This window comes from Gavia stellata, chromosome 11, assembly GCF_030936135.1.
Source record: "Gavia stellata isolate bGavSte3 chromosome 11, bGavSte3.hap2, whole genome shotgun sequence".
Taxonomy (NCBI): Eukaryota; Metazoa; Chordata; class Aves; order Gaviiformes; family Gaviidae; genus Gavia; species Gavia stellata.
The window spans coordinates 3,474,107-3,500,952 of record NC_082604.1 but is presented as its reverse complement, the minus strand read 5'-3'; the positions used below and the strand labels follow the sequence as shown (position 1 = coordinate 3,500,952).

At 38.8% G+C, this 26,846-nt stretch overlaps 1 protein-coding gene across 2 annotated transcripts in view; it reads left to right on the top strand.

The window, feature by feature from the left end:
• Positions 1 to 26,846, top strand: part of STAG1 (STAG1 cohesin complex component) — a 155,478-nt gene that overhangs the window by 105,548 nt on the left and 23,084 nt on the right. For both annotated transcript variants that reach the window (XM_009813638.2, XM_009813630.2), the window contains exons 16-22: positions 2,546 to 2,638; positions 2,764 to 2,853; positions 3,041 to 3,244; positions 7,516 to 7,586; positions 13,144 to 13,231; positions 14,851 to 14,931; positions 23,853 to 23,945. In XM_009813638.2, the coding sequence (XP_009811940.1) occupies positions 2,546 to 2,638; positions 2,764 to 2,853; positions 3,041 to 3,244; positions 7,516 to 7,586; positions 13,144 to 13,231; positions 14,851 to 14,931; positions 23,853 to 23,945 (720 nt within the window). The remainder of the gene's footprint in view (positions 1 to 2,545; positions 2,639 to 2,763; positions 2,854 to 3,040; positions 3,245 to 7,515; positions 7,587 to 13,143; positions 13,232 to 14,850; positions 14,932 to 23,852; positions 23,946 to 26,846) is intronic.

Below are 26,846 nucleotides of genomic sequence, written 5' to 3'. Positions count from 1 at the left end.
TCTGACTGTCTTCTATAGAAAAGAATGTGCTGCTACTATGGATGTAAAATTTGCAGAAAAAGCCAACAATATCTTCATCATGAGAGTGGTTAAGCACTGGAACAGAAGCTGAGGGTTTGTGCAGTTACCATCCTTGGCAGTTTTCAAGACCTGACTGGACAAAGCCCTGAGCACCCTGGTCTGACCCCTGAGCTGGCTCTGCTTTGAGCAGGAGGGGTGGGACTGGGACCAACCTGAATGCATCTGTGGTTTTAGGTATCCATGCTCTTTGGCCTCTTCCACTGAGTGCCCTAAAAATTTAAGAATTTGACATTCTGGCCGTATTGCAATCTAGCTGCCTCTTTTGTTTATTTTATAGCTTGGGGATCAGTGGAACTCTATTCCTAAGGCTGGACATGCACTTTTAAGCATTTCAGTATAAATCATAGAGTCAGGGTGATCAAGAGGCTTTCAGCTGTATTCTCCATAAATACGTCATCCATGTTCCAAAAAAGTCTCAGCTTGCCAAACGTATTTCCCTGATTTTTGGTGGTCCCCCTCTTATTTAGGTTAGACTAAAATGAAATAAACCCATGTGAACATTTGGTACTTCTTTTAGGTTCTGTTTTGAATAATCATAACTAGTTTATTAAAGAAAGCCACAGACTTAATGAAGGTGAAATCTGGAGATAGACTTAACATTCTTTGTTGCTAAACTAAATGTAGTTACTTAGCCGCTTAATTTTTATGTGCCAAAAACAAATTAGCCTCATGTCCAGAAACAGCATCCCAGGAAAAGCTTCAAGAAACCATCAATTTAAACATGCTTTATGTACCTTAATTTATAAAGCATATTCTAAGAAATTCCTAACTTATTAAAATATTTTAGGGGTGAGGGGGGAATCTATGAAAGCACTTACTCAAATTTACACTAGCATATATTATCCTGTGTTACCAAAACTGTATTGTAAGCACAGCTTAACTGTGTTTTGTCTCTAGCTGCAAACCGTTCTAAGCAGACAAAGCAACCTTTAAATTTAACAGAAATTTCACATTTGTATTTTCTGTTTGGAACACCAAATAATGTCACTACTAGCTTTGCGGGTATTTTTTCTATCTCAAGAGATCTACAGTTCCGTTCACTTCCATTCAGCAAATTACTTAGTCTTAGATTTTCAATGTCCGTATTTCTTCAAGCTTAAGAAAACATTTCAGTAAAATAAATCTCACCTTCTGAAGGATGATCAAAAGAGCCTCAAGATCATCCTAGGGACTCAGATTAGTTTATAGCACCACTGAATAGCAATATTTGGTCACCAGAATATGACTGGGTTGTTAGGGGGTGGGAACCTGATTTGCTAGCTGCATTTGTGTTGCCTTGAATGAGCTAGCAGCTTTTGCTGGCATGGGTGGTGCACTGCGAGTCAGTACAGGAATTGCAGTTGCTGCTGTATGTATCCAGCTGTCTGCTATGTACTATGGAAGTGGTTTCTTACCCTGGTTACAAATCTATTCCCCTTCACTTCCATGGTGGTTTGGATTCCTGCTGACACAGTAGGCTAACCTGTCATCCAAGCACGTGTTTTGTTTCCAGCTGTTCCTCCTCACTTACAGAGAGATGTAGGTATGACATTTAGCTTTTGCTTCTTTTCAGTTAGATCATGAGTTGTGGGATGGTAACTGCAGGAATCTCTGACTTGTCAGTAGAGGTTTGTCATGTTCTCATGATCTCGCTAGCATATTCTGTGAGTTGAAATGGGAGCAGATTTCTAATTATGCACTCACCTTCTTGTGAAATAGTTTCTTCTCTGACTTTAGCTTGTAACCCTTATTGTGCAGTCTGGCAGCTTTGCTATACATGAATCATTAGCTAACTCGAGTATTTTATTATCGTTATTTGTTTTCAAAAGTATTCTTTCCCTTTCTGAAGCCAAGAAGCTGGATCTAAGCTTTTATGAAGCATGCTGTTTTGATTATTGTCTCTCTATTCACTGTTTCAAGGTGGTTTTGCTATGACAGCATTAGTAGCTTCAGTATATCTGTCACTGAAGTTTGTAAATGAGTTCTGTGAACTTGGATGTATGTTCTCACTGAGAATTACATTCCGGTGTAGAGATGAGGCCATGAATCTGCTAATGAAAATCACTGTTACAGTGTGGTTTGGTTTTGGTTTTCTTAATTATACTTCAGTTCACCCTGAGGTCTTACATTAACACTTTGTTTAATGTGTGAAAGCCAGAGCTCAATTCACTTGGAAGCAATAGCAAAACTTCCACTGACTGGGGTTGTATTTGAATTTCAATCCTAAAAAAATGTTGATGTGTCGAGACAATATCATGCTGGATGATACGATATTTTCCTTCTCAATCACGGCTTCTTAGGACACATGGTCCTCCCATTTAATCACTCTTCAGTCCAAATGTGTTTGAGTTTTTTATTCCCTCCTCTTTTGATTTATTAAAAATATACTTGCATGGATTTTTGTTTGGAATACAAACTTTAGAAAAATTAATGAATGCTACATGCAGAAATTGTATTTACTCTAGTTATTTTTGGTCACTTGCAGGTCTTGACAGCAAAAGAAAGAAAAACTCAGATAGATGACAGAAATAAATTGACGGAGCATTTCATTATTGCACTTCCTATGTTGCTATCAAAGGTACACTTTTCAACAAAATAAATCTTTCACTGATATTTACAACTGTCTTTAAACTTTTTCTACATTTCATGTAGGTGTTTATTTTTACTTCACTATTTTTTTGTTTTATTTCACTGATGTTCTAGTATTCCGCTGATGCCGAGAAGGTTGCAAATCTCCTGCAAATCCCTCAGTATTTTGATCTGGAAATCTATAGCACGGGCAGAATGGAAAAGGTATAGTACATTGGGCAAATGTCTGGTTGCTTTCAAGTATCTGATTACTATTCTAGTCACACAGTACTGTGCCTTCATTCGGCATATTAGTAATCAAACCTTTATTTGGTGTATTTTTTGAATGACTTTTTCTTTGAGTTTCATTGTTCAGGTAAGGTGAAAGCTGAACTTCTTTTCTGATCTACAGCATCTGGATGCCTTACTGAAACAGATTAAGTTTGTTGTGGAAAAGCATGTGGAATCAGATGTTCTCGAAGCCTGCAGCAAAACCTACAGCATACTCTGTAGTGAAGAATATACAATCCAGAACAGAGTTGACATAGCTCACAGCCAACTTATTGATGAATTTGTGGATCGATTCAACCATTCTGTAGAGGATCTGCTGCAGGAGGTTTGTTTTCTTAAAATTAATTTAGTTAGACTACCTAAAATACGCTACGATAAACTGTGGAAAAACATTCTTACCGAGTCATGAAATTATCCCTCTGAAGACGTAGTGTAGCAGCAACTATTTTATAATTATTTGGAGCTGTTTCTCCATGTAGAAAATCCCTTGGACTAGCCATTAAGCCTGCAAAGCACTGATGCTGTAAAACAAAGACCACAGGACAATCCTGCTTCTGAAAATTTAGTCTAGTATTTAAAAAGTGCACATAAGAAATAAATGGATAAATGGGTGAAAGCTATGAAGAATGCAGAGAAAGGTGCATTTACATTAATGCTTGTGGTGATTCCAGTAGTCCCAAATGGATATGCAGGCAGCAGAATCAAGATTGGATTATGTCTTGAATGGAAGAGAGGATTTAGTAAAATATTTATAACGGCATATTGAAAGAGCTCTGGAAAAATGAAGTAAAGATACAGGTCTGAAACCTGGAGGTACCTGGGATTTTCTTGTAAGAATTTATCCTTCAAAATGCATAAGACAGAATACATGAAGTAAGAATAGAAACCTTACTGATTTTTTCTTGCTTTACATAAATTTAACTTTGTGTAGCACCACTTAATTTGTTGTAATTCTCATGCTTTTTAAACATAACTTAAGGGCTGCATAGATCTTTTTCTTCACTTCTTCTAGTCGTGCACTGCACTGTGGCAGATACATTTAATTTTTGATGTACATTTATAGAAAGTTAGGCTACAGTCTCTATTTTAGAACTGCATATTAAAGCAAATAAGCTTTTTTCTATCTTTAGGTAATGTGCCACATACAGGCATATTGTATATATGCATTGTCACATTGCAGAGTAAATAAAAATGTGTCTGTTGCTGTAGGAATGTACATGAGTAAGAAAGGCAGTGCATGCAGGAAGCAGGCACTCCACAACCCAGAGGAGTTAGTGCGCCACTGTACATTCTTTGATAGGATACATTTACTTTGCTGTCTACCTGTCTGCCATTTTATATGTGCTTTCTCAGAAACTTCTGAGCAGACCCTGAAAAGACATTCCAGAATTTGTGCTACATATCTGCCCATCTGTGTGTGACAAGGGAATCTTTTCAGCTAATGCCGCATTACAGCTGTCTGTTTTAATAGCTGTGGATTTTTGAAGTTCCTCACCTCTGGCCAACAGGACCAAAAACTCCGAGACAAAAACCTTAGGGAGTCTGTTGCTGACTTGGGTAGCAAAAAGGGCTAAAGTTGGACTGCCAGCACAAAGATCCAGCTTCAGAACCAGCCAGGTTCTCCAGACCAGATGCCCAGCAACTGATCACCATAAATAGTGGCCTTCGCTGTTTCCATTGGTACCCACTGAAAGAGTTTTAGGAACTCTGGTGAGGTCCTCCCATTTTTCAATGTCCACACATCCAACACCAAGGTTCAGTCTGGCTCTACATGCAGGGACAAATCTACGTTGTTTCTCCAAACCTGGCTCTTGGAGAATCATCAGCTTAGGTCTCCACAGCCAAGCTCATATCAGCAAAAAGTGTCTCATTCACACTGTCTTGTGTCGAGATGGAAGAAGGTGCCTATGGTTTTTTTCAAGAAGCACACCAAGAAGCAAGTGGAATCCCTGTTCTTCGACACTGACTTGCCATTTCTGTTATACTGTCTTGTCGTAAGACATTATGAAAATGTCTCCCTTCCGCTTTTTATCATAGTTTTATCTTGAACTTCTCCAAAGCAAGTGCTGCGTTTGTTCTCTCTGGAGACAGTGATGTAACAGAAATTAGGTCTGTCTGAGGACGTGCAGCTTTTTTGGAGGAGTCCCCTTGAAGTTTCCACACTGTTCAGCTGTATAGAGGTTATTCATCCGTGGATCCATTCAAGGATTCAGAGGTGGCATTCTATTCCCTGGATAGTTTCGCACAAGAAAAGATCCACTCACCATTTTATTAGTATTGCTGAGACACCCACAGATAAGTTTTTCAACCATAATCCCCAGTTTTTCAACCATAATCCCCAACTCAGTTAGCAAATACAGGAACACTTAGATTCCTCCTGCTGTACAGGAGCTGCTCTTTCTCTGACTTACCCATTCTCTTCCACACATCAGCTTTGAAGAGGAGTCGAGACAAGAACCAGTCCTCTAGGTCTGTCAGCTCCTTTTCTGTCATCCACATACCCTTCTGGAAGTCAGCAGTCCAGTTAGTGTTGAGTTTTGTTTACTATAGCATCAGTCCTCTTGTTCTTGGATTCTCTGATCTGAGGAGATCCAGTGCTGTCTGTCCTTCCCTTCGCTACCTCACAGTCCCTAGCTGAATATTTTTGGAAGCCCTTTTTAGGGAGTCCTCTTCCCCAGGCAGTGTGGTCTCTGGGCCTCAAAGAACCACGTTCCAACATTACAAGCAGTAAAGATGAAAGGAGATTGGAAATCTACCTCTCTTCCACCCCAGCCCACATTTCAGATCAGTTATGCCAGCAAAGCATTTAGGTCCAGCTGTTTTAGACTAGGGATACATGAATGTTGAGAGAGAGTTCAGAAAACACACCCCATATTTTAGGTACACTGTACGGGCCTGCAGTCCTGTCCTCTCCCTTCCTGACACTGCTTGAAAGATCCCTCCAGCCTCGCCTTATACCCAAGGGGGATCAGGTGAGAGCAGTGAGATGCTGGGATTCATAAACAGCTTCCCACCAGTCTTCTCAGGAGAAATGAACTAGGGGAGAAAAACTCTTTTCCTGCAATTTTCCTTTATTACTAACTCCTGTTGAATCAGGAAGCCAGTAACTGCTTATTCCCACTCCATTTCCCTTCGCTTCTCTTTGCAAGCGGCTTCTCTTTAGGCAGTACTCCAGTGCAAAAAGCCCTGAAGGATGCACTGAGACTACTGGGCAGAGAACAAAGACTGGGCTCATGAAGGAACATGGGCCAGTGATACCAAAATACTTCTGATGTATCCCCTTCCTTTACCCACCTTGGGAAGGAGTAGAGAAATGCAAGGGCTTATGATCTTTGTGTACGTTTACTTGCATGAGAGAGGGATGAAGACTGAGGATTTCAGAGAAAAGCTGTGTCTGAAAGTCATATGAGAAATGAAGAATTAAGAGTTTTAGGTCCCTAAGGAAAAGGGAGTGTGGAGGTCAGACATGTGACATAGAGAAAGATGTGGAGACAAAACCAAGAGAAAAGTAGGAGAAAGCAAGAAAGAAAACAGCAGAAGCAAGGATTTAAAATTTTGGCCTTTGTGATATTCTTTGCTGGGTGAAATTTGATAGAATAATTAATTTTAGTAAGTCTATTTCATCATTTTAAAGAGATTTTAAATTCAAAAATGTGCATACTTGTACCCAGTCAAGTATCCCACTGCTTTATGCCTTCGCACTAGGTTGATAATGAGAGAAACATTGATTGACAATTGCATCTGAAGGCAGGAAAATGTCTTAACTGTTAGGCTTTTAGATGGAAAAAAAAATACCAAAACGAAGTGGAGAAGAATTGTTGTAAGTGGGTTTCCTGTTTCAGAAAATTGCTGGAACAATTAAGTTTTGGAAGTACCTTATTTTTGCTTGTTTCACTAAGAGAATTTGCTGTTCAATTTGCATAAAATATTAGGATAATGACATTTTAAAATGCCAGAAAGAAAAAAAAAATTTAAATGAAAAGTTTTGATTTAATTGTGCAATATTTATTCTTGGACTGTTGTTTCCCCAGATTTGTAAAACCTAAATTCTAAAAAACACCTTCCATCCAGTTCTGAATGGATGTCAGTCTGTACACATGTGTTTGTCATGCATTACGGTGTGTAACACAGTGAACAGCAATGAAGGACAGGAAAAGAAAGAAATTTTCCCACTGATCATTTTAAAACACTTGCTGTTGACATCTGCAGGTTTCTGGCGTGGAGCAAGGCAAGCATTTGGCTTTATTCTTGTAGCACATTCATCAGCTGATGGTTAAACTGCAGTTCAGTCCTTTCTGTAAAATAAGGTAGAACTCGGATTTTATTCTTGGGAATGATTTCTACTGCTAGAGGATACTGGTTTGAGTATCACCACAGTGGTACTGCTGAATATTGTCAGATGATCTTGCTCATTTCCTAGTGCTATGCAGTGGTTATTTAAATATTATTATTATGGAATCTAGATAAAAGTCATTGGAAAATTTGGAGTCAGTTTTAGTGTCAACATAAACCCTCAAAGAAATCTGCTCCTCCCCATGCAGTAATGTACTCTGCTGGACTGCTGAACTCTCTTAATGGATTTCCTTTCATTTTCAGGGAGAAGAAGCTGATGACGATGACATATACAACGTGCTCTCCACATTAAAGAGGTTAACCTCTTTTCACAAGTAGGTTTGTTTTTTTTTCCTCTCAAAAATTTGCTGTGTTAATTTTATCATTTCAGCAAGTATCAGTTGATGTCTAGTGTTAAGAAATGAGAAAATCTATGGCCTGAAATATGAAATACGGACTGATGAATGGTTAGTGGTATTTGTCAGTATAACTGTTTGGATTAATCTGGGTCCTTGCTTAGTTAATGCCATTACTTTTATAGATGTGATTTGCAAGCAGCATACCATCCCTCGCACTAAATGCTTTTATACCTATGAGTGTCCTACTGAAAGTCGTGCCCCCCTGCATGACAGACAGTCAGTGCACAAGGGACGCTTCTTATCTCTGGCACCAGTGGATGCAGGCCAAATCTGTGCTTTGAGCCTCAGCTCAGGAGAGCCCTGGAGGAAGTTGTTTCAGTTTCTCAATGCTTTTGAGGTATTTCTCCTCAAAATTATATAAATAAGTAGTAGTAATAATAATAATAATAATTAATAGTTTATTATGAGAGTCTGGAAGATGTGTTCTTTTCCTGCAGAAATGCCAGCAATAGTTTCTAGTTGTATTGTTGGCAGAGTCTAACTGTGTGGATTGCACAGAAACTCCTTCGCTAAGCATGAACCACCTCAGTGGAACCAGGCAGCAGCTTTTCAGGGTCCTGCTGCTCTCAGTTAGACCTACAGGCACCCTCGTAACTTGTAGAGCAACCTGGAAAATTTCACTTGAACTGTCAATTTTGGAGGAGAGCATAAAGACCTAATCTTCCCCTCCCATCAACTGTAGGAAGTAATTGCTCCTGGTCAGCATGTAAGAAAGCTTTCCTATGCAGGTGGCTGAGAGCCACAAATCATTTCTTCTTTATCACAGGATGTGAGAGGAACTTGCTTCTGCCACCTCTTTTATACCACTTGTTTTTGGTGATTTCGTTTCTCTTTTCTTTCTGTGCTTAGTCTTCACTTATCCTGAATTCTGCACTGGATCATTGTATGAAATGGTTCTGCAGTATCTACTCTTTGTTTCCATTCAACAAGAGTCCCACTGAGATCATTAAATCGTTACTAATTTCCGTAGTGCAGCAGGCTGACACGTGCAAATGAGGTTTTCAGTCTCCCTGGTAACACGCTGGAGCCACTTCTGCCTTTTCTGAGAGGACTGGTGAAAGCTGTACTTCACATCCAAGAAAGAAGCACAAATCTTAAGGCTTTTCTGAGAGTCTCCCATATGTTTTTTTCTCTTGAGGGTTCCAAATCTCTAGAGAGTTAATTCAGACTATAAAGAAAGTTTTGTAGAATAACACACAAATCAGGGTCGGGAACATCTACCTTCACCTTCAAAATACAGGAAAGAGAAAAGAATCAAAGCTGAAGAGCTGGAAAGCAGCTGCGTATCATTTCTCAGCTGATTTGTTATTTATGATTATATTTCAATGGGAATTTCTAATTAATATCTGCTTGCATATAAAGAAGTAATGAAATCTTTTCATTACTCTACTGAATGTTACATCTGATGTTACTTCTTTGTGAAAGGAAACAATCATACCATCCGAGACAGAATTTTTGCTGAACCTTTAGCTATGAGATTAGGATCTTCAATTCAAAATTTGCATTGAGCATTCTCATCTCAAAGAACGGTGGCTGTTGTCTGATACTGTCATTGTCTGTCATCATCTGGGAGCCAAAGAAACTGAATCAATGGAAGAAGTTGAAATTGCAGGCTAACAACGGATACCTTTCACATCATCTAAAAGTGCACTGATAAAGTAGTTGCTGAGGATTCAAAAAGAAACAAGTCCCTCTCTTCTTCCAGTGAGAGAAATTGCACTCTACCTTATCTGTGCTTGTGTTTTCTTGGTAGTTGCTGCTTCTTCGTATTCTAGGAAAAAGAAGCCCAACAAGGTAGAAAAAAACATGGTAGGAGATTATCAGAAAAGCCTTCCAGACCAAAAAGCGTCTATACTGAGATTTCCCAAGCCTGAGCTAATCCTCTTTCCAAGAGGGTCATGGCAACAAGGACTCACAGCACACTTTTTCATTCGTGTCTTTTCATCAAGCAAGGACATCAATATTACAATACAAATGATATTCATCATTACAATGTTTCCTTCCAAGCTTTCAGAATAGAACAATAAATTTTCTTGAGGTCTGCTGAATAGAATACCTGGAGTATGTACTTGGGCTTCTTTTTTGACAGGGTCTCACTGATGTTTATAGCGGTTTTTTCTGTCCTTAAGTACATGGAGACAATTTTTCTATACTGACTGCAGCCAAATTCAGCTGAGCTTTCACACATAACGCATCAGTGCTGTAGCAGTTTGTATGCTGCAAAATACCAGCATTTCACAAAGCTGGTGAGGGGTCTGGAGCACAAGTCTGATGAGGAGCGGCTGAGGGAGCTGGGGTTGTTCAGTCTGGAGAAGAGGAGGCTGAGGGGAGACCTTATTGCTCTCTACAACTACCTGAAAAGGGGGTTGTAGCGAGGTGGGGATTGGTCTCTTCTCTCAAGTGACAAGCGATAGGACAAGAGGAAATGGCTTCAAGTTGCACCAGGGGAGGTTTAGACTGGATATTAGGAAAACTTTCTTTACGGAGAGAGTGGTGAAGCATTGGAACAGGCTGCCCAGGGAAGCGGTGGAGTCACCATCCCTGGAGGTATTTAAAAGACGTGTAGATGAGGCACTTAGGGACGTGGTTTAATGGTGGACTTGGCAGTGTTAGGTTAACGGTCGGACTCAATGATCTTAAAGGTCTTTTCCATCCTAAACAATTCTATAATTCTATGATTCTTATTTAATTCAGTTAATTCAATGCAAGACGTGAATCTCAAGCATTACCTCCCTTGCTCTGGATGTGCCCTTTGATGCTGTCTTATATATAGAATATTGTTTAATATTTAGAAATCAGGATTGTTGGTATCACTGTCCAGTAGTCCTCAAATATGATATGGAATTTGATTACTTCCTGCCTCTACGCTGACTTCATAAGCCTGCAGTGGCTGTAATAACTTTCCAGATACACGTCACGTTTTTATCAGTATAAGCATGATCAGTCAGGACACTTCCCAGATAGGTAAATTCATGGTCATACCAGCAGATCCTTTCTTCCTGTTATAGAAACCCTTTGCTTAACCTTTTTCCAGTACTTGACCAGTACCTCCTTCAGACTGAGTTACTCGGAAGTTTGTCATATCCAGAAGAAGTAGAAATTATGATAAATGAAGCCTCAGTAGAGAAATTAGACTGTATCTAGCCCAAGGTACTAGTTCAAAGCCCAAGGTACAGCTTCTCTCACTTTGTGCTTCTTTAAAAAGAGAAGCAGTTTTGTGGGTGGAAAGATCACGTCTTTGAAAAGGAAGTTTTCTAAGCTGCTTCTTGCCATGCTTTCAGAAACACTGTGGAACTCGCACCTTTACTTCATCTGACAACTTTCTGGCAGAAACGTGCCCCAGCAGACATTGCTATCTATTGGGATGAAAAGAAACCTTTGATGAAATGTTGGGCCTTGTTTTCTGTAATCCATGAAGACTCTCTGACATGGAAGGGACTAAGGGAAAATTCTGTGTTGTGTGAATTTTCGTTCTAGGAGTCTCTATGTCAATCTGAACCTCTGTGGAGAATGGTATTGTGTCCAAGGTACCTTTATAAGTATCATTTTGATTGCTAAGTAGTTCAAAAGAGACAAAGGTGTACCAGGATATGCCTAAATTTAAAGTGGAGGCTCTTCTTTAAGGAATTTTATATTGAAACGCCCTATGCAACTTGATATAGTTAGAATTTTTCAGCTTTGGAAGCTGGAAAGCTCTTCCTGAGATCAGCTGTAAGGCCAGGCTCAGAGCAAAGAGCTGAGGTGCCCCCAGCTGTCAGGGCAGTGGGGCATGCCCCCTGTGACGGCTGCCTGACATGGAGGGCTCTAAAATGAAAAGGAAGAAATGAGACAGTTTTTCCTTTCGTATTCTCTGTAGGATATTCTATGCTGATATCTGCCTCTGCACACCAAGGAGATTTTACTGCTTTAATTACAGCACTGTAATTAAGGAGGTACAACTCTGCCTTGCTAGCAACCCGGTGATACGCTGAAGCAGCATCTATGTGTTTAATATCACTAGTCAGAGGCAGTTTTCTGACAGCCTGTAATTTATCTATGAAACATTTTATTTTGATAGTTTGAAGACCATCCAGAGTCTAAGGTGGGGGGTGTATTTTACATTTTTGCTTCCTTTTTTTATAAGTTCTCCTATTATTCTATTCATGGATTTGAATTAGAAGTCAAAATGCACCTTGGCTTAATGACACAACCCTAGAGTGCATACTTCACTTCCTCTCCGCACAAGGGCATTAGTTGTTATGTTTTTTGTGAAACTTTTTATCAGTGAGGTTTTCCAGGGCTAACACGCTCCAGACTGGGAAGCATTTCATACTGGGGGTTTCAACAGCATCTATCTAGGCTTTCCCAGTCTTGAGTTCAACCTCTGTCTGTTTTGGAACTAGAAAATTATTCTTTCTGGCTGAGCAGGGTAGTTAATTATTTAAACAAAGTCAGACAGCTCCAAAGCAGGGCAGACACAAAGGGGTGGGAAAAGTGAGTGTACCTTGGTGATCAAGGTGCTGGGGTGAAAGGGAGCCAGATGCAGGAGACTGCTTTATCTAATTTAGACTGGCCAATTTAGTCCAAGTGTCCCTTCTTCCAGGTGAGTATTTTAATCACCAAGTTTCTGATTATTCTGAGGTGGCTTGCTGCTTCATAAACATATTATAAATTGTTTCAAGTTATCTCAGTTTAATTCCACTGCAGAAAAATGTGTTAAACCTAAATTTTTTTGTGAGAGAGAATTTTTGTCTTTCAGGCAACCTGATGTTTTGTAATTTCTTCTATATTTCTCAGTTCTGTATTAAAAAAGCTATATCATAAGCTGTTGAAGTCTGCAAGGCTGTAGAATATATGTTGCTAATCTCATTTGTATTCCTTTCACTGGCAAATCAGGTTGGTACACCTGAAATGTGAAACAATGAATGTGGGGTGGCAGCCACCATCTCTCTCTCACATACATGTATATCATGCTGTCTTACTTCACATATTTCAGGATATTTAATATCTAGTGATAATGTATATTATTTTTCTCCAAATGATACGGCAGAAAAATATGTAACTTTATTTTGCTTGAAGCCATTTTTCATTCAGTATATATTGCTAGAGTTTGGCCATAGTTTCTGCTGCAATGCCAGAGAAGTGACTTCTGGAGTTCTATCAATGTTTAGAACCAAAGATGAAAGATGATTTAGAGGCAACACTGAGACGGAGCTTGTAGCTACCCTTAAGTAACCTTTAAAGCTGTATGGTATGCAGAGAGTTTATCTTCTCCCTACGAAAATCCCATGTGTTAAAACATTTTTCCTCAATTATCAGAAGGCCTAGCTTTTAGCATGGTGTGAACTAATTGTGCAGCTGCTTTGTCAGCAGGCTGTATTGTCTCAGCTTTGCAAAAATACCAAAGCTCACTGAGCTGCTCAGACTATGTTTTCGCGGTGATGCAGAGTTTTGAGGAACACAACTAATCTCTCTTTATTACCTCTCGTTCTAGTGCGCATGATCTCACAAAATGGGATCTGTTCAGTAACTGCTACAGATTACTAAGAACTGGAATTGAACATGGAGCTATGCCAGAACAGGTACAGTTAGCAACACCTGCACTGCATCATTTGGGGATTCAAAGTTTTAAAGAGTCTACTTGTAGAGAAATTCGAAAGATTAATGCACTAGACGTCAGTTATTTAGGAAAAACATGGAATTTTGAATAAAACTATATTGTAGTAAGGCACTGCCAGGAGGTGAAAAATCTTGGATTCTGTGATTTTTGAGCTACTTGCCTCACCTTTCTCATCTGTAAAGTAAGGAATAACTAATGTTCCTGGCCGTGAAAAGCAATGTATAAATCATGATGTTTACACTGAAACCCAACATTTGTAAACCTCAGCTGCAGTTAGAATTATCACGAATGATTATTGTGCCTTGAAGGTAAGATGGAAGTTTACGAAAACCAGGAAATAAGAAGAATATTTAGCAGGGATGCTGGCCAGCCTTTCCAGTGGAGTTCTTTTAGTGGACATATCTTGGACTTTGTTTCCTCCTAGTTCGGTTTTAGTTTCTCATGGATGAGCACAGGGACCATTTCAGATTCTCCCAGGATTCCAGTTTAAACTGCAGATTGCCTACTCCAGCATTTCAGCACAATTTAAGTTATAATTTGATTTCAGTTAGAAGCCGGTTGTTAATTCTAACCCAACTTCATTTAGAGAAAAAATAAAAAAAATCTCATGAAATTCTGTAAAAGTATTTTCCAAACAGGACCATATGGAGGATGCATTGCTACACGCCATGTGAAGGTCGTGGCTTTAAGCTGTGGGACCTTCTGCTCTCTCTGCAGTTGCTACTTAATGCTGGAATTGTGCTACCTGGAGGGAAGGGGCCAGCAGATAAAAACTGTCCATGCAACTACCAGCCATCTTCAGTTTCTGGGTTCGACAGTGATACGGCTCCCCAAATACTTCTGTAAGATCTTAGGAAAAAAGTTCTGCAATCTGAACTCTCCTCAGTATTTCTTCCCCCAGTCCACTAGAAGGAGTTTGCTGAAAAGGAATGGTTTGGTCTTTAGTGATATCTTCCAAAAAAGTATTTTGTGAAGTAATTAGAGTTGTTACAAACTTGATTTATTCTGCAAAGAACCACGAACTGTTGGAAGCATTTTCAAGCAAAAAGATTTTGAAATTTTTAGCACCTAATATAGACCGGAAATTTTAAAAAGACACCATGCATGCTTTTATGGGCACCACAAATACGAGCCTAGTCTTCTCCATGAGAGAATTTGTATTTTCTCCCTTTTTTCAGAAATTGGGCTACATGTTCATTTGACAATGGAACAAATTTCCAGACTATTTTACTAGTGAAATCAGATTTAGAGGTATTTGAACAGATGCTTTTGAACTAAGATATGTAGATACTGGGTTGTACTTCTATCATGCTGTGACATCATCTCTTGCTGTACTCTAATGCACAGTTTTCTGTTCTGTTTCCCAGCATTTACACGGCATTTTTTTCAGCTGTAGTAGGCTGGTTTCTTATTCCACCAAACTGACTAAGGAAAAAAGTAATATCCTTGAAAACAAAAAGTACTACCTAAAATCTGCTCCTACTTCTTCTCCCCAAAATGCATTATAAATTTTACATACACTTTACTGATATGCTAGATATTTCCATTGTGCTGGGATTCTTTGTGTTCCCTCTGTTACAGATTGTTGTTCAGGCGCTGCAGTGTTCCCATTACTCTATTCTCTGGCAGCTGGTGAAAATCACTGAAGGCTCGCCTTCCAAAGTAAGTAGGCATTTGATCATATAGATTTTACTGAAGAAACGCAACTTGCCTAAAAAGGCATTAGACCTGATTCTCTGTAACTCCACCCACTGTCCTGTCATTTTACGTTGTTGTGAAACAGATATAAAATGTCGGTGTTTTGATTCATTCGATGTTTCAGGATCTATTTAACATCGTGCATATGTCTAAATAAGCTATACAAACAGCGGAAGCTTGTATTTATCAGGATTTTATACTAGCTGATTTTTATATTTTTATTGCTGAAGATAACGTAATGCACTTTATTGAGAGTACAGCAGTTTGCATGAATGGTTAAGTACTGTTTGCAATGCTTATCTAATAGTTGTAAGCACTACTGTTGATCTGTACACCACAGATAGCTTAATATTTATGTGTATTTACCTTGCTTATCTTTTACGTTGGTAAATATAAACGTAAGGTTACTAGCAGTGATGATTACTAATAAAAAGTAAGTGCATGCAAGTTCAATGCAGTAAGGACAATGTTACATGTAACTTGTTTGTTATACTTAGCTTTTCCAGGACCTTTCCATAGCTCTTTTCGCAATCAGAGGCCAACATCCTGTCTCTTTAGGCTTTTTCAAAAGTAATACATCAAATTAAAATGGTATGAAAATTGAAGTAGTAAGTGTACTTCCCCATCAGCATCAAAAGGAAAAAGAAGCTATACTAAAGTACTGCTAAAATAAGCATTTTATGCACATAAAAATGATAAAAATACATTGTAAATACTTTGACTTGTTTTGAATACTGACATATATTGACATTTTAAAATAGCTATTAGAAAGAAAGAATAATTGGTATTCTTTATTTTGGCTTTTGTTCCCGTTTTCCCCTCTCAGCTTCTTTAGTTTCTTTCTCTTTAGCGTGCTGGTAGTATATAATATTACATCTTGACTTCTTACGACTGAGAGAACTGCGTACATCCCATTTGTTTTAAATGAACTCAGAATCTCATCACAGTAAAGCATCTGAAGCCCTCCTAGCTAGCAGCATGGTTATCCTTAAGGAGAAATTTCACTCTGACAGAAGGAGCTAAGTAACTAAAAGTAAATCCAGGAGGCCATACACTGCTTCAGGCCTTAAGTCCGTAAACCCAGCACAGCAAATCTCATTCTAATGCTTCCCTAGTAAGGAAAACTGGTTACCTGTGTGGTGAGTGACTTGGGTATGAGGAACCAAGCACTTAGAGCAGGTGCATTTAGAGCACCTGGTCGACTATCCAAGGCTGGACACTGTCTTCAACACCTTTATTAAATTTTTCCCCATGTGGTCTTGACTTTGGGTCTTGCTAGGTGTCTTACCCGCTCCTGAAGATGCCCAGCAACTCTGTACTCCTACTTGCTGGGCCCTTTGAGCAGCAACGCCCAGTCTTGCCTTGCTCTGGGTGCAAATGACACAGAGCATTCGGTAAGATTCTCATCTCCCCCCACTGCATTTCTCCATTTTTTTGAACTAAATACAGTAAATTGCTGCAGTATAACATAGATGGTGCGGAGTGATAGCTGTCAGCATTGCTGGAAAAATGTTTCATGTTTTCTTGTGTCTAAATTATAGGAAAAGAAACATACTTACCATAAACTACAGCTAGCTACTAACATATATAGGTCTGAACAGGGACCTGGTCAGAAGCTTTGCATTTTGGTGTCAAAGTATTAATATGGACTTCTGTTTGCAATATTACCATGATGGTCCAGGTAAACTGAAAGAGAAAAAGACCGTTATTTCAGTGACTGGGTTTTTCTTGCGGACAAGTTTAGTGTAATTGTATGGCTTTGCCTACTTTTTCAAAATAAGATACATTTGTATGAGACATTGTTTTATGAGATTGATGCAGAATAGCCTTGATCTTTCATGTATTTCTAATACTGTTCTGACTCATATTAGTCATAATGTAGTTCACAGGAATGGAAAGAACTATGGAAGCTCCATTGAGCATGACCATTCCAAGTACAAATCAATTCTGCTTCTGGAATCCGCAATGAAAGTTGTAATTACTCTAACCTAGAGAGCTGTTATTAACTTACTGTTTGGGGTTTCAACCCACCTGCTACAAAAATAATGACTAGTCTGCATGCTTAGGTCAAGAGGAGCACTGCATTAATGCCCTTCAGCTCTTCATACCTGGCCAGCAACCTTAGCTATGCTCACAACAGAAACGGGGTAAAGAGAAATCCACAAACCTGATGTGGTTGTAGCATTTTGTTCTGTGTGGTTTTTTTCTATCAAACTTTCCACTGTTGTTTGTTCACTGTGAAAATAAATCTGATCTGCACTGTATCTGTCGTTTAATCCATTAGGAGATCATTTTGCCCATGGTTGTTTTATAAGCCATGATTTAGCCTTATAAATTAGCAGACATTAAAGACTTCTAAAGCATGATGTATGGGAAGACAAAGGTATTAACATGGGCATCTCAAAATGAAAAACAGTGTATTTCATGAGCATTTTTAAAGTATTCAGGCTTTTACAGGAACATTTCTGACACAGTATTTTATTATGTAGGTCCATCCAGCTTTCTAGTGTTACTTTGCTGTAGCTCTAATGATCTAAGGACAGAGAGAGGTGATAGTTTGTAAGCTGAAGTGGTATCTTTAGTAGACCAATGGGTATAGCTGTAAACATCAGAGACACTTTTGGACGCAAGCCTTTCAGGTTTGAAATAAAAGCAGAAGAGTAGAAAGCAAAATACAAGCTGAGAACAATTGTTTGGTTTCCATTTAGATACAGATCAGGTGAACTGTCCCTGAAAGAAAAGGAAAAGGTCATTGGTACCTATGGGGGGGGGAGCAGGGGAAGGCGAGGTGGTAAGGCAGTTGCTATGAGGGAAGTAGGAGCTGGATAGTGGGGAAGGGAAGGAAGATGAAAGATGAAAAGGCTAATGGGGGGAAGGGAATTTATAATATGGCATAAAACTAATCCTGAGTCCTTGTTTTTCTGTATCCCTTAGATTTATGAATTTTTGTTCCCAGGCTCATGTTTAGATGATTTTTTAGATTTCCCTTGAGCATCCAGGCTGAGAGATCAGAGATGGAGGGATTGATTTGTAAGAAATGTTCATCTGCTGCCAGCTGGGTCATTTGTGTGAGTTCATGCTGGCAAGTAGTAGCTGTTCTGTTTCACCTACTTAGTTACCATGTAGTTATTCAATGCACAGGATAAAGTATATTAACATTTTGGAATTAAGTACAGGATTCAAGGGTGTTAATGCTTCTGTGGGAGGAAGTATTTAGTTTGGTAGTAGTGGGCATATATTAGCAAATTTTACATTTCTTAATCAGGTATGGTCTGCATCCGTTAGGTGTACATTTTATTGCAGGGAGTTTGTGGGTGAGAGGGGTGACATGGGTGGCTCTGGTAAGATTTCTTTCAAGGTGAGTTTTTTGAGTAGACCTCAAAATTGCTTAATAATTTTGTGTATTGGTTCTAGCGTAGACTCATATACGACAACTAGGGGTATACAATATGCAGCAGAATCTTTTTGGAATGAAGTTGTTCTTTATCTGGTGTTCAGATGGCTCTTCCAAAAATACAGCCTCTCTCCTAAGAGGACTGTCCTTGTTTGGAAACTGTCCTGGGCGTTATGCCCAAGCCCAGGGCACATTTATTGCTTTCTGAGAGATACTTTATATTACAGCTGTTGGGTGTGTTTTGGATTATGGCTGACTACATTGAGGCTAGGTGTGTTGGTCTATGGGCTTTATACGTGTGGCAGGGAAAAACTGTTTGATTCTTGTGGTTTAAATCAAATTAGGATCAAGCCAGCTCATTGATTCATTAACAACACATAATTAACTTGTAGTCAGTGCAACACATCCCCAGGATGTGTTACCAGCTATACAGCAGGTAAACCAGAATACTAGACACTTTTACAATGCTAATAACGCCTGCAAATTTCAAACTACCCTTCTGTAACTGTTCACAAGTTACTCTAATCCCCTCCCCAAGACACACACGCAATTTAGAGTTACACGTGCACACCCCCACTCTCACAGGCAATGTGAAGTACAAGCCCATTGCCCTGCTTTTGGGAGCATGAGATCCCCTGCTTCTATGTGGCTGCTCTTGGACATGCGGGTGCTCCAGCTTCACGTGTACCCACACCAACAAAGCACTCCACAGTCACATACACACGCTTGAGGTGTGGGTTCCTGCATGTTGCACCCCATACTGACAGTCCTTCAGATGGATACAGGCTACTTACGGCTTCCAGCAGGGAAGATATGCCTCCAGGCCTAGGTGGTGGTTGCAGTGTTGGGGTGTCTGACTTGGTTTGACTGCTGCTCTGTTCTACCCCAAGGTTCCACTCCATGATCACAACTTTTCATGCTGCTTCTATACTTCTTTACAAGGTGACTCCTCCTTTTCTCAAAAGTTTCTTGGTAATCTCCTGGTTACTGTTTCATCTGGTCATTTTAAGCAAATTCATTGTTAACTTTCCTCTTAGCATTATCAGGTTTTAGGCAAAAACACCCTCAGAACAGGTAGTTTTGGTTGCTCTGTTCACAGGCACTGCTGCACTCATGCTCCCATCGTATCAGCTGTTGTTTATCGAGGCTGTTACCAAGAGGGTGCTCTGCACATTCCCCCACATCATGTAATATCGTTTGTAGATTACAATTTTGATCATAGAGCTTAAGGAAGTGATATCAGCATAAAAATGTTTCAAAGACATTTTAAGAGAAAGGTGATAATTACTGATTATTTGAATTGGTAAGAAAGTCCAAATTCTCTGCCCAATAACAAAGATTCCACCAGTTAACTTAAATACAGCATAGAGTTGGGGCAGAGTTATTTTAAAACTCTTTTTCAAGGTAACCTGTGAAAAAAAGGGTGTACTGTGGAGTCATCTTGGTGTCTAAAATCGGAGAGGAAAACTTCATTACTAAAAGGAAGGTTGCAGCAGGTGAGAACGAAATGTGTAGCCTTGAAATAGCCATAGTCTAATGCTTTGGTCTTCCTCTTGTACACGTTCAGAGGAGGTTGACGCCGTGACTGTGTGGGCTGTCGGCAGGCAGACTAGTGCTTTTTGTGGTAAACAGCACCATATTGGGGCGCAAGTGGTTTATACAGTGTAGTTTGTGGGAGCAGTCTGTTGTAGCCTGCAGAAAAAACGTTCTTCACATGAAAAGGGGTTTGAGGATGGTTTCAAAGGAAGCTGGTAGTTTCTCAGCAAGAGTTCTCCTGTCTGTAGATCTTGGGAAGCAAGTACAGTCCTGAGGTAGGAGATTTGGGGATTAGATTACACAGTTGTTGTTTCCATCTAGATTTCTTCATGTAGTCAATAAACCAGGTGCCTGGGACCATTGTACTATTTATGTACTATTGTACATTTATGTAATGAAAAGGAAATATTTGCAGAAGAATAGAGCCCAAAATCTGAGAACAGTAAAAAAAAAAAAAAAGCAGCACAAATAGAGCAAACATTCAGAGGCAAGACAAAGGCGAAACAGTTCTGAATGAGCAGCAGCCAGATTAGCCAAATGCATAGCTATTACAAAGTGATTAGTAGGCAGAGGAATTAGCAGAGGGGATTTAAGAGGGATTTAAAGAACAACAGTGACTTGGTGACTTTTCATATTTATATGGGCACAATGAAAGAAAGCACAAAATGCTGAAGGGAAGAAAAGAGTCACAAGGTGCAAAAGGTTGGATCGTGCTCCACAGTCGAGTTGAAAACTAATGGCTCTTGAACATTGTAAAGTTTATCCAAGAGTTGGAGCTGCAAGGAGAGGAAGTTAATACTGCAAATAAGTAGTTTAGAGGAAAGGCAGTGGGCTAATAGGAAGAAAAGTACTGGGTTTGGTAGATGAACCTAGCAAAAGCACAGCATTTCTAAATGGCTTCAATGGAAAAAACAAGCTTCAATTTAAAGCTAGAAAATAACCAAAGAAATTTAGATAGCAGTCTTGTGAACACAGTTGTTCGGTTGGTGGCAAAGTCAGTATGAGTCCTTGCTCTTAGCAGCTCATTCTTGTTCCTGCCATGGACTAGTTAAATGTGAAAATACTACGCTGTACAGTTCAAGAAATGGTTGTTTTTATCCTGGGTCACTTTAGTGATCCAGTTCACAGTGTGACCCCATGGTTTTACCCTAGCAACCAAGAGGACAGTAAATTTTTTGTCATACCGGTTTTTCTGCTGAAGCCAGCATATCAGGTAATCACACCTCAAGAGCCTTGGCTGTGCGCCTGAGAATGGTAAAAGACTTGAAAATCTAATTCATTTTTTTTCTTCCCATTTTCTCTTTTTAAAAAAAAATTACCACTCTATAGTAGTCTGGGGATTTCTCCAAATTTAGAAGAGTTCCAGATGTCTCTGTTGCACTGTTCAGTCGGGCTTTCTTTTGCTGTTTATAACTTTTCAAAACGAATCTTCGTCATGCCATCAAGAGAGAGGGTAATAAATAATGTACCTATGTGTTACTCATTCTTTGACAGAAAGAAAAATGGGAGACATACTCATTCACTTTTTAACCTTTATATAGGATTTTTCATAGGTTTTAGTTTCTCTGTTGAATTCATTAACATCTAAATGGAAGATAATTGTGATAGAAAGTAGGAAGTTATTCATGTGATTGTAATCCCAGTGTTTAAAGGTGTAAATCAGATGATTATGTAGCAGTGAACTGATAAGCCTGGCCTCAGTCCTGGGTAAAATCTTGGACTGGCTGATAGAAAACAGAGTCAGTACAAGGCTGAAGGGCAGGACGCATATGGCCGAGAGGTAAGACTGGAAGGAACAGATAAATTCGTTCTTGAGCAGATTGCGGTTTTGACTGATAAGGAAACCAGTTGAAATACTGTAAGACATTAGAACCACATTGCATTTCAAGTGAATATGTGAATTTAATGTAAGTCATGTTCAATAGCTCAAAGCCGATTAATGTATTAGAAAAAAGTTGTAAGTGGGAAATCATCACACAATGGGATAGCTTCTGATGCATTTCAGGAGAGATCCGTTCTCTGCTAAAACCTGATAATTTTTACCAATCATCAGGGAAGGTAAAGTGAAGGCATTTAAAATTTGGATGATGTAGATCAATTGGTAAACAAAATACAATTAAAAAAACAAAGAGGCATTTTAATGCTGCCAAATGGAAGGCTTGTATCTGGGAACAAGAAGGCTGATCAGTGGAAAGTTGTGACTTGGAATACAGCAGAGCTGTCTTACAGATGATGTAATGGCAGGGTAACACGGTGGCACAAGGGATCCTTGGCTATATTATCAGAGAAATATTTATTAGGAAAAGGAAGGTGAGGTAGCTCATAGACCTTCAGTGTCCACATCAGAAAATCATGCTCACTCTATTGAAAATCATGAGAGGTTCAGAGATAACAGGAACACTTGGGATGCTACAGCATGCTTGCAGACCTGCCTTCTGTTGTGAACCAGTACAGGAAGAACATATGGACCACAAAAAGGCTTTTCAGTAAACAAAGAATAACGAGATGTTATGATAGGAAGCAATAAGAAAAGCTAAAACTAGAAATGAGACACATGGACTGAACAGCCAGCATAATTAAAAATTGGAATTTTTAGCAAGGAAAATGTTGCATGTACACTATGTAGATTCTTTAGCTTTAGGTTGGATGTTGTTCTGTAGGGCACGCTGTCTTCCATCTGAAAGCTGATAGAGGTATCATGGAGGAAAGTCTGCATGAGCGGTAGGCCAGCAGTCTCGGTGTTAATGATCCCTTCTTCATGTGAAAGCAGTGATGGTGAAAACTGGGAAGGGAAAGGTCTTTCAAGCAATGGTCCCAGGTGCATGTGAGACATGGTGTCAGCTGTGGGACCCTGGCAGAGCTTCTGGTGGCACAGGAGGAGATCTGAGTGCTGGGAGACACGTGGCACGGCAGGCAGGAGCAGACAGGGCAGGAACGTTTGTATCACCTGAGCAATGTAGAGTGGCAGAATCTGTGGATCGGTGCTGACAAAGCTAGTCCTTTTCACAAAACTTGAAGCTAACAGAAAGTCCTAGTGATTTCTGGTTCTTTTTTTCTGGTGTTTTGTTTATCACTGCTGTAAAACAGAGTAACTATTTAAGCATGTGCCAAGATGCCATGTACATTTTCAGTACATTTCTTGGTTACGTTAGAGGCAGTCCTAGCTTTTCACATAGGAGGGTTCTTTTTCTTCTGTCTATGGTGCTGTATTCTTATGATTATGCTCCAGTATCCTATGATTTGATTTGTTTTCACTAGTTTATTTTGTTATCTATAAAAAATAAGTATTCATCAGGGTATAGCATTAATTCCCCCAGGTCAAAGTACACAGCTTTCCTACTGAACCTGCCACTTCTGGTACCCACATTTAAAATACACGTCAGCTGTCTCTAGATCAAGGTGATCAAGAACAGTCATTCATTTATCTTTTCCACCGACAAATCCTTTATTCTCCAGATCAACAAACCTCCCTCCTTTTTCCATATCTCATCAGGTTTCTGTGATTTGCCTTCACGTTTCCCATGTCTGCGGGCAGTTAGGATAACGTTTTTGTTGAACTTGAGACATTCATTGGTATTTTACATTTTTGTACATGTTGATTTATCTGAGTACAGAATTCTTTATAAGCCACCAGGTAGGCTGACCTTGATGTATTAAACTTTTTGTTCTGAAACATTTATAATTTACATTAAATATAAAATACAGACAACTTAACTCAGGACTGTATTGTTTTATTATTTGTATTTATTACAGGGAAACTTTGGGTCATTCCTCTGAAAATTAATGACTTGTTTTACTCTATGCTTTATGAAGAGCATATTTTTTTCACGGCCTTTTTTGTTTGGCTAGTTTATAGGATTCAATGTGTGAAATTATCACCATCCTTTTATTTTGATTTTTCCTAGCAACCTTTTATTAATATTTACATATTATCCCTTTTTAATGTTCATTTTAGGAGGACTTGTTGGTATTGAGGAAAACTGTGAAATCCTTTCTGGCTGTCTGCCAGCAGTGTCTATCAAATGTCAACACTCCAGTCAAGGAACAGGTAAAGGAAATGTCTGTCACATGCTTTTATAAAAGTGTGAATATTAAACTGTAGTAAAACTCAAGACGACACTATATCAAACTTAAAGTAAGATCACCTGTGCCTTCTGTCTAAATAAAACTGAACAAACACTCCATAAGAAGAGCTGTATTAAAAGCGCCTTCAAAGCACAGCTAATGTCCAATTCATTTTTGATGTAACAGTAAGGATTACCTGGATGCTTAGGCTCCTGTTCAGCTGTCGTAACTTCAGGCATCGAACTCAATCACCTAAAATAAAAGCCTATTACTTTAGACGCTTACTTAGATGGAATAGACACTTAATAGATGGAAATAGGCATGTTTCGGTGGTGATTGAGACCTCAAATGGGCTGAATCTTTCTCTGTGTATTTCTGGATTTTTTCCGCCCCTGTTATTAACTGATAGGGAGTCTAGAGTGACTGCTTTCCTGCCAAAGGCAAATGCCTGAAGCCTCGATGATACTTGATTATTTTGTTATCCTAGTAATTCAGTTAAATGTAGTGGTGAATACTAATTATTGTATCTCTTTCCCATTGTGGCTAATGGGAGAAAATTGAGGCTTCTAGCAGGACAGGTCATACTACTGCATATTTTCTAGCAGAAAAAAAAGTTAATTAATTTTTAAAAAATACTCTGAATAACACTAAGAATGTAGTGTCCCCTCACACTATACAAAAATCGTCACTTCACAAATAGTTATGTCTCCTTGAGAAATCAGAGTAAAATATCTATTTAAACAGTGTCTTCATTATAGAAATATAAAGATCTGCAGGGTTTTTTAGATTCTCATCAATATAACCATTATAGCTTAGGTTGCTGTGCTTCCCTGTTTGGCAGGCTGACTGAAAACTTAAGTGCATGCATCTTTCTGCATGTGTATGTGTGTGCACACATATGCCAAAAGTGTGTATGTGAAATATGATTACATAATAAGGTATCAGATTTTTTTATGGTTTGGTGTAGTTATCCAATTCTCTGGTTTAGATTTTTTTGGAAAGCCACGCATGTGTGGAGTGGGAAGTTTCTTCTATATGTATTTAGAAATTGAAATAAAAGAAATTAAATCGAAGGGCTTGTTGAAATAATTTGCGGTCTCTGGAAAAAAACAACAGCTGGTTTGTTTGCTGAGATTTTATGAATCTATGCTGATCTATATCAAGTCTGTTGACATCTTTTAGTTGTCTACAAATTGCATTTCTATCAGACCTCCCAAGATTTTGCAAAGACTGTAACTAACTGGCCTGTGGTTTTTGCCTGTGTTTTGTTCAAGATAATACTTCTTAAAAGACAGGTGGTTTTTTTTTTGAAAGACAGCTCTGCTTGGCTTTTACACTGTGTTCTGCAAGTTGATAAATATAAATATTAAAGGCTCGGGGATGTTGCTAGTTTATGTATTTTTAAAAGACTCTGACTTGTCATTGTCTTCCAGCAGATTTAACTTCAGTAATTGTTTTTTAATAGTCTGAATAGTTATTCTTTCCATCTTTTATTAATATTATATAATGTGAAAATATCATCTAGCTTCATGAAAATGCCAACCATTCCAGCTTAAGTTAGCACTAATGTCTTTTCTGCATCAACAAATGGTAAAAAATCCCTCCCATTACTGCAATGGTTTTGTCCTTCATATATATTAACATGTTTTTATTCTCTTATTATTAGTGGCCACAATTATTTTTTTTCATTGGTAATTTAAACTTTTCTTAGAAGCTCCTTTGCAGTTCACAATTCTGTGGAAGCTTTCAACCCTCAGCAAGACAAAGCCACAACCAACCAGTCCTAGAGACAGCAAGTGTCCCAATCAGAGTAGGTTGGACTATAGACTCCAGAGGTCCCTTCCAACTGACACTTCTATGATCTTTTTAATTTTCTTCCTTAAAAAGTGTATTTCTGCCAGTGCAGGACTGCTCCTTTTTTTTTTTTTTTAACTGGCTTTTTTTTGAGAATTCTGTGTAAATTATATTTGATTCTTAATCTAGACATTCTTTGCAGAGAAGATCAATGTACATATCAAAGGAAGGAAAAACGTATTAAGTATTTATAGAAACAGGACTCAAAACATTTCAAATTTTCCTAGACTATTTGAGTGAAATAAATCTGCTGTGACTAGATGTGCCTACAATATATAGACATCTGTATCTGAGTCCACCGCTGTGTTTATATTGGACAGAAATAAGCACTGTCAGTGCATTATTCGTATACTCTTTTTTAGAGGTCTACATTAGGATGAGCTTAAATTCTAGTGAGTATCAAAGGAGTTTAGAGCAGGTGACATCGTCACTGAAATGAAACACAACTTTTTGGATCCAGTGGAGAAAAATCCCAGACAGTGGCATCTGTTTCTAAAGTCTAAGTAGAACATGGTTTACAATTATTTGCATTTTGTTCTTGCCTGAGTATAGCTCATTCAGATTTCATAATATAATCCCAAGAAATAAGTGAGCTGCTCTGACGTTCAGTGTTCTCAAAGATTTCATTTTGGAAGTTTGTAAAGCAGATTGCTCTCACTCACTACTTTTCCTTAGGCTTGGTTCAAAAATATGTTTAAACACGCATTTAACTATCTTTCTGTTGAGCTGTTTGTAGAGAGGGAATATAAGGCTGAATTAAAGCCTGCATTGGATTTCATGACTGTGTCAGAGCTATTCTGCGATCTCTCTTCAGTTGAAAACGCCTCTGGCCTACCACCTACCTGGGAATGGTGATTGACGCTGCCCTGAGTGAGACTCCTGCAGGCTTCTGGAGGAGGGGACAGCACATCCAGAATAGATCATTTAGGAGTCTTTTTATGCAATCATACTTTGAACCTTCCTCTCTTTCTCCATTTTCAGAACCTGAGGTTAAAGAGAGAGAAAAACTAAGATGATTTAAAAAGTACTT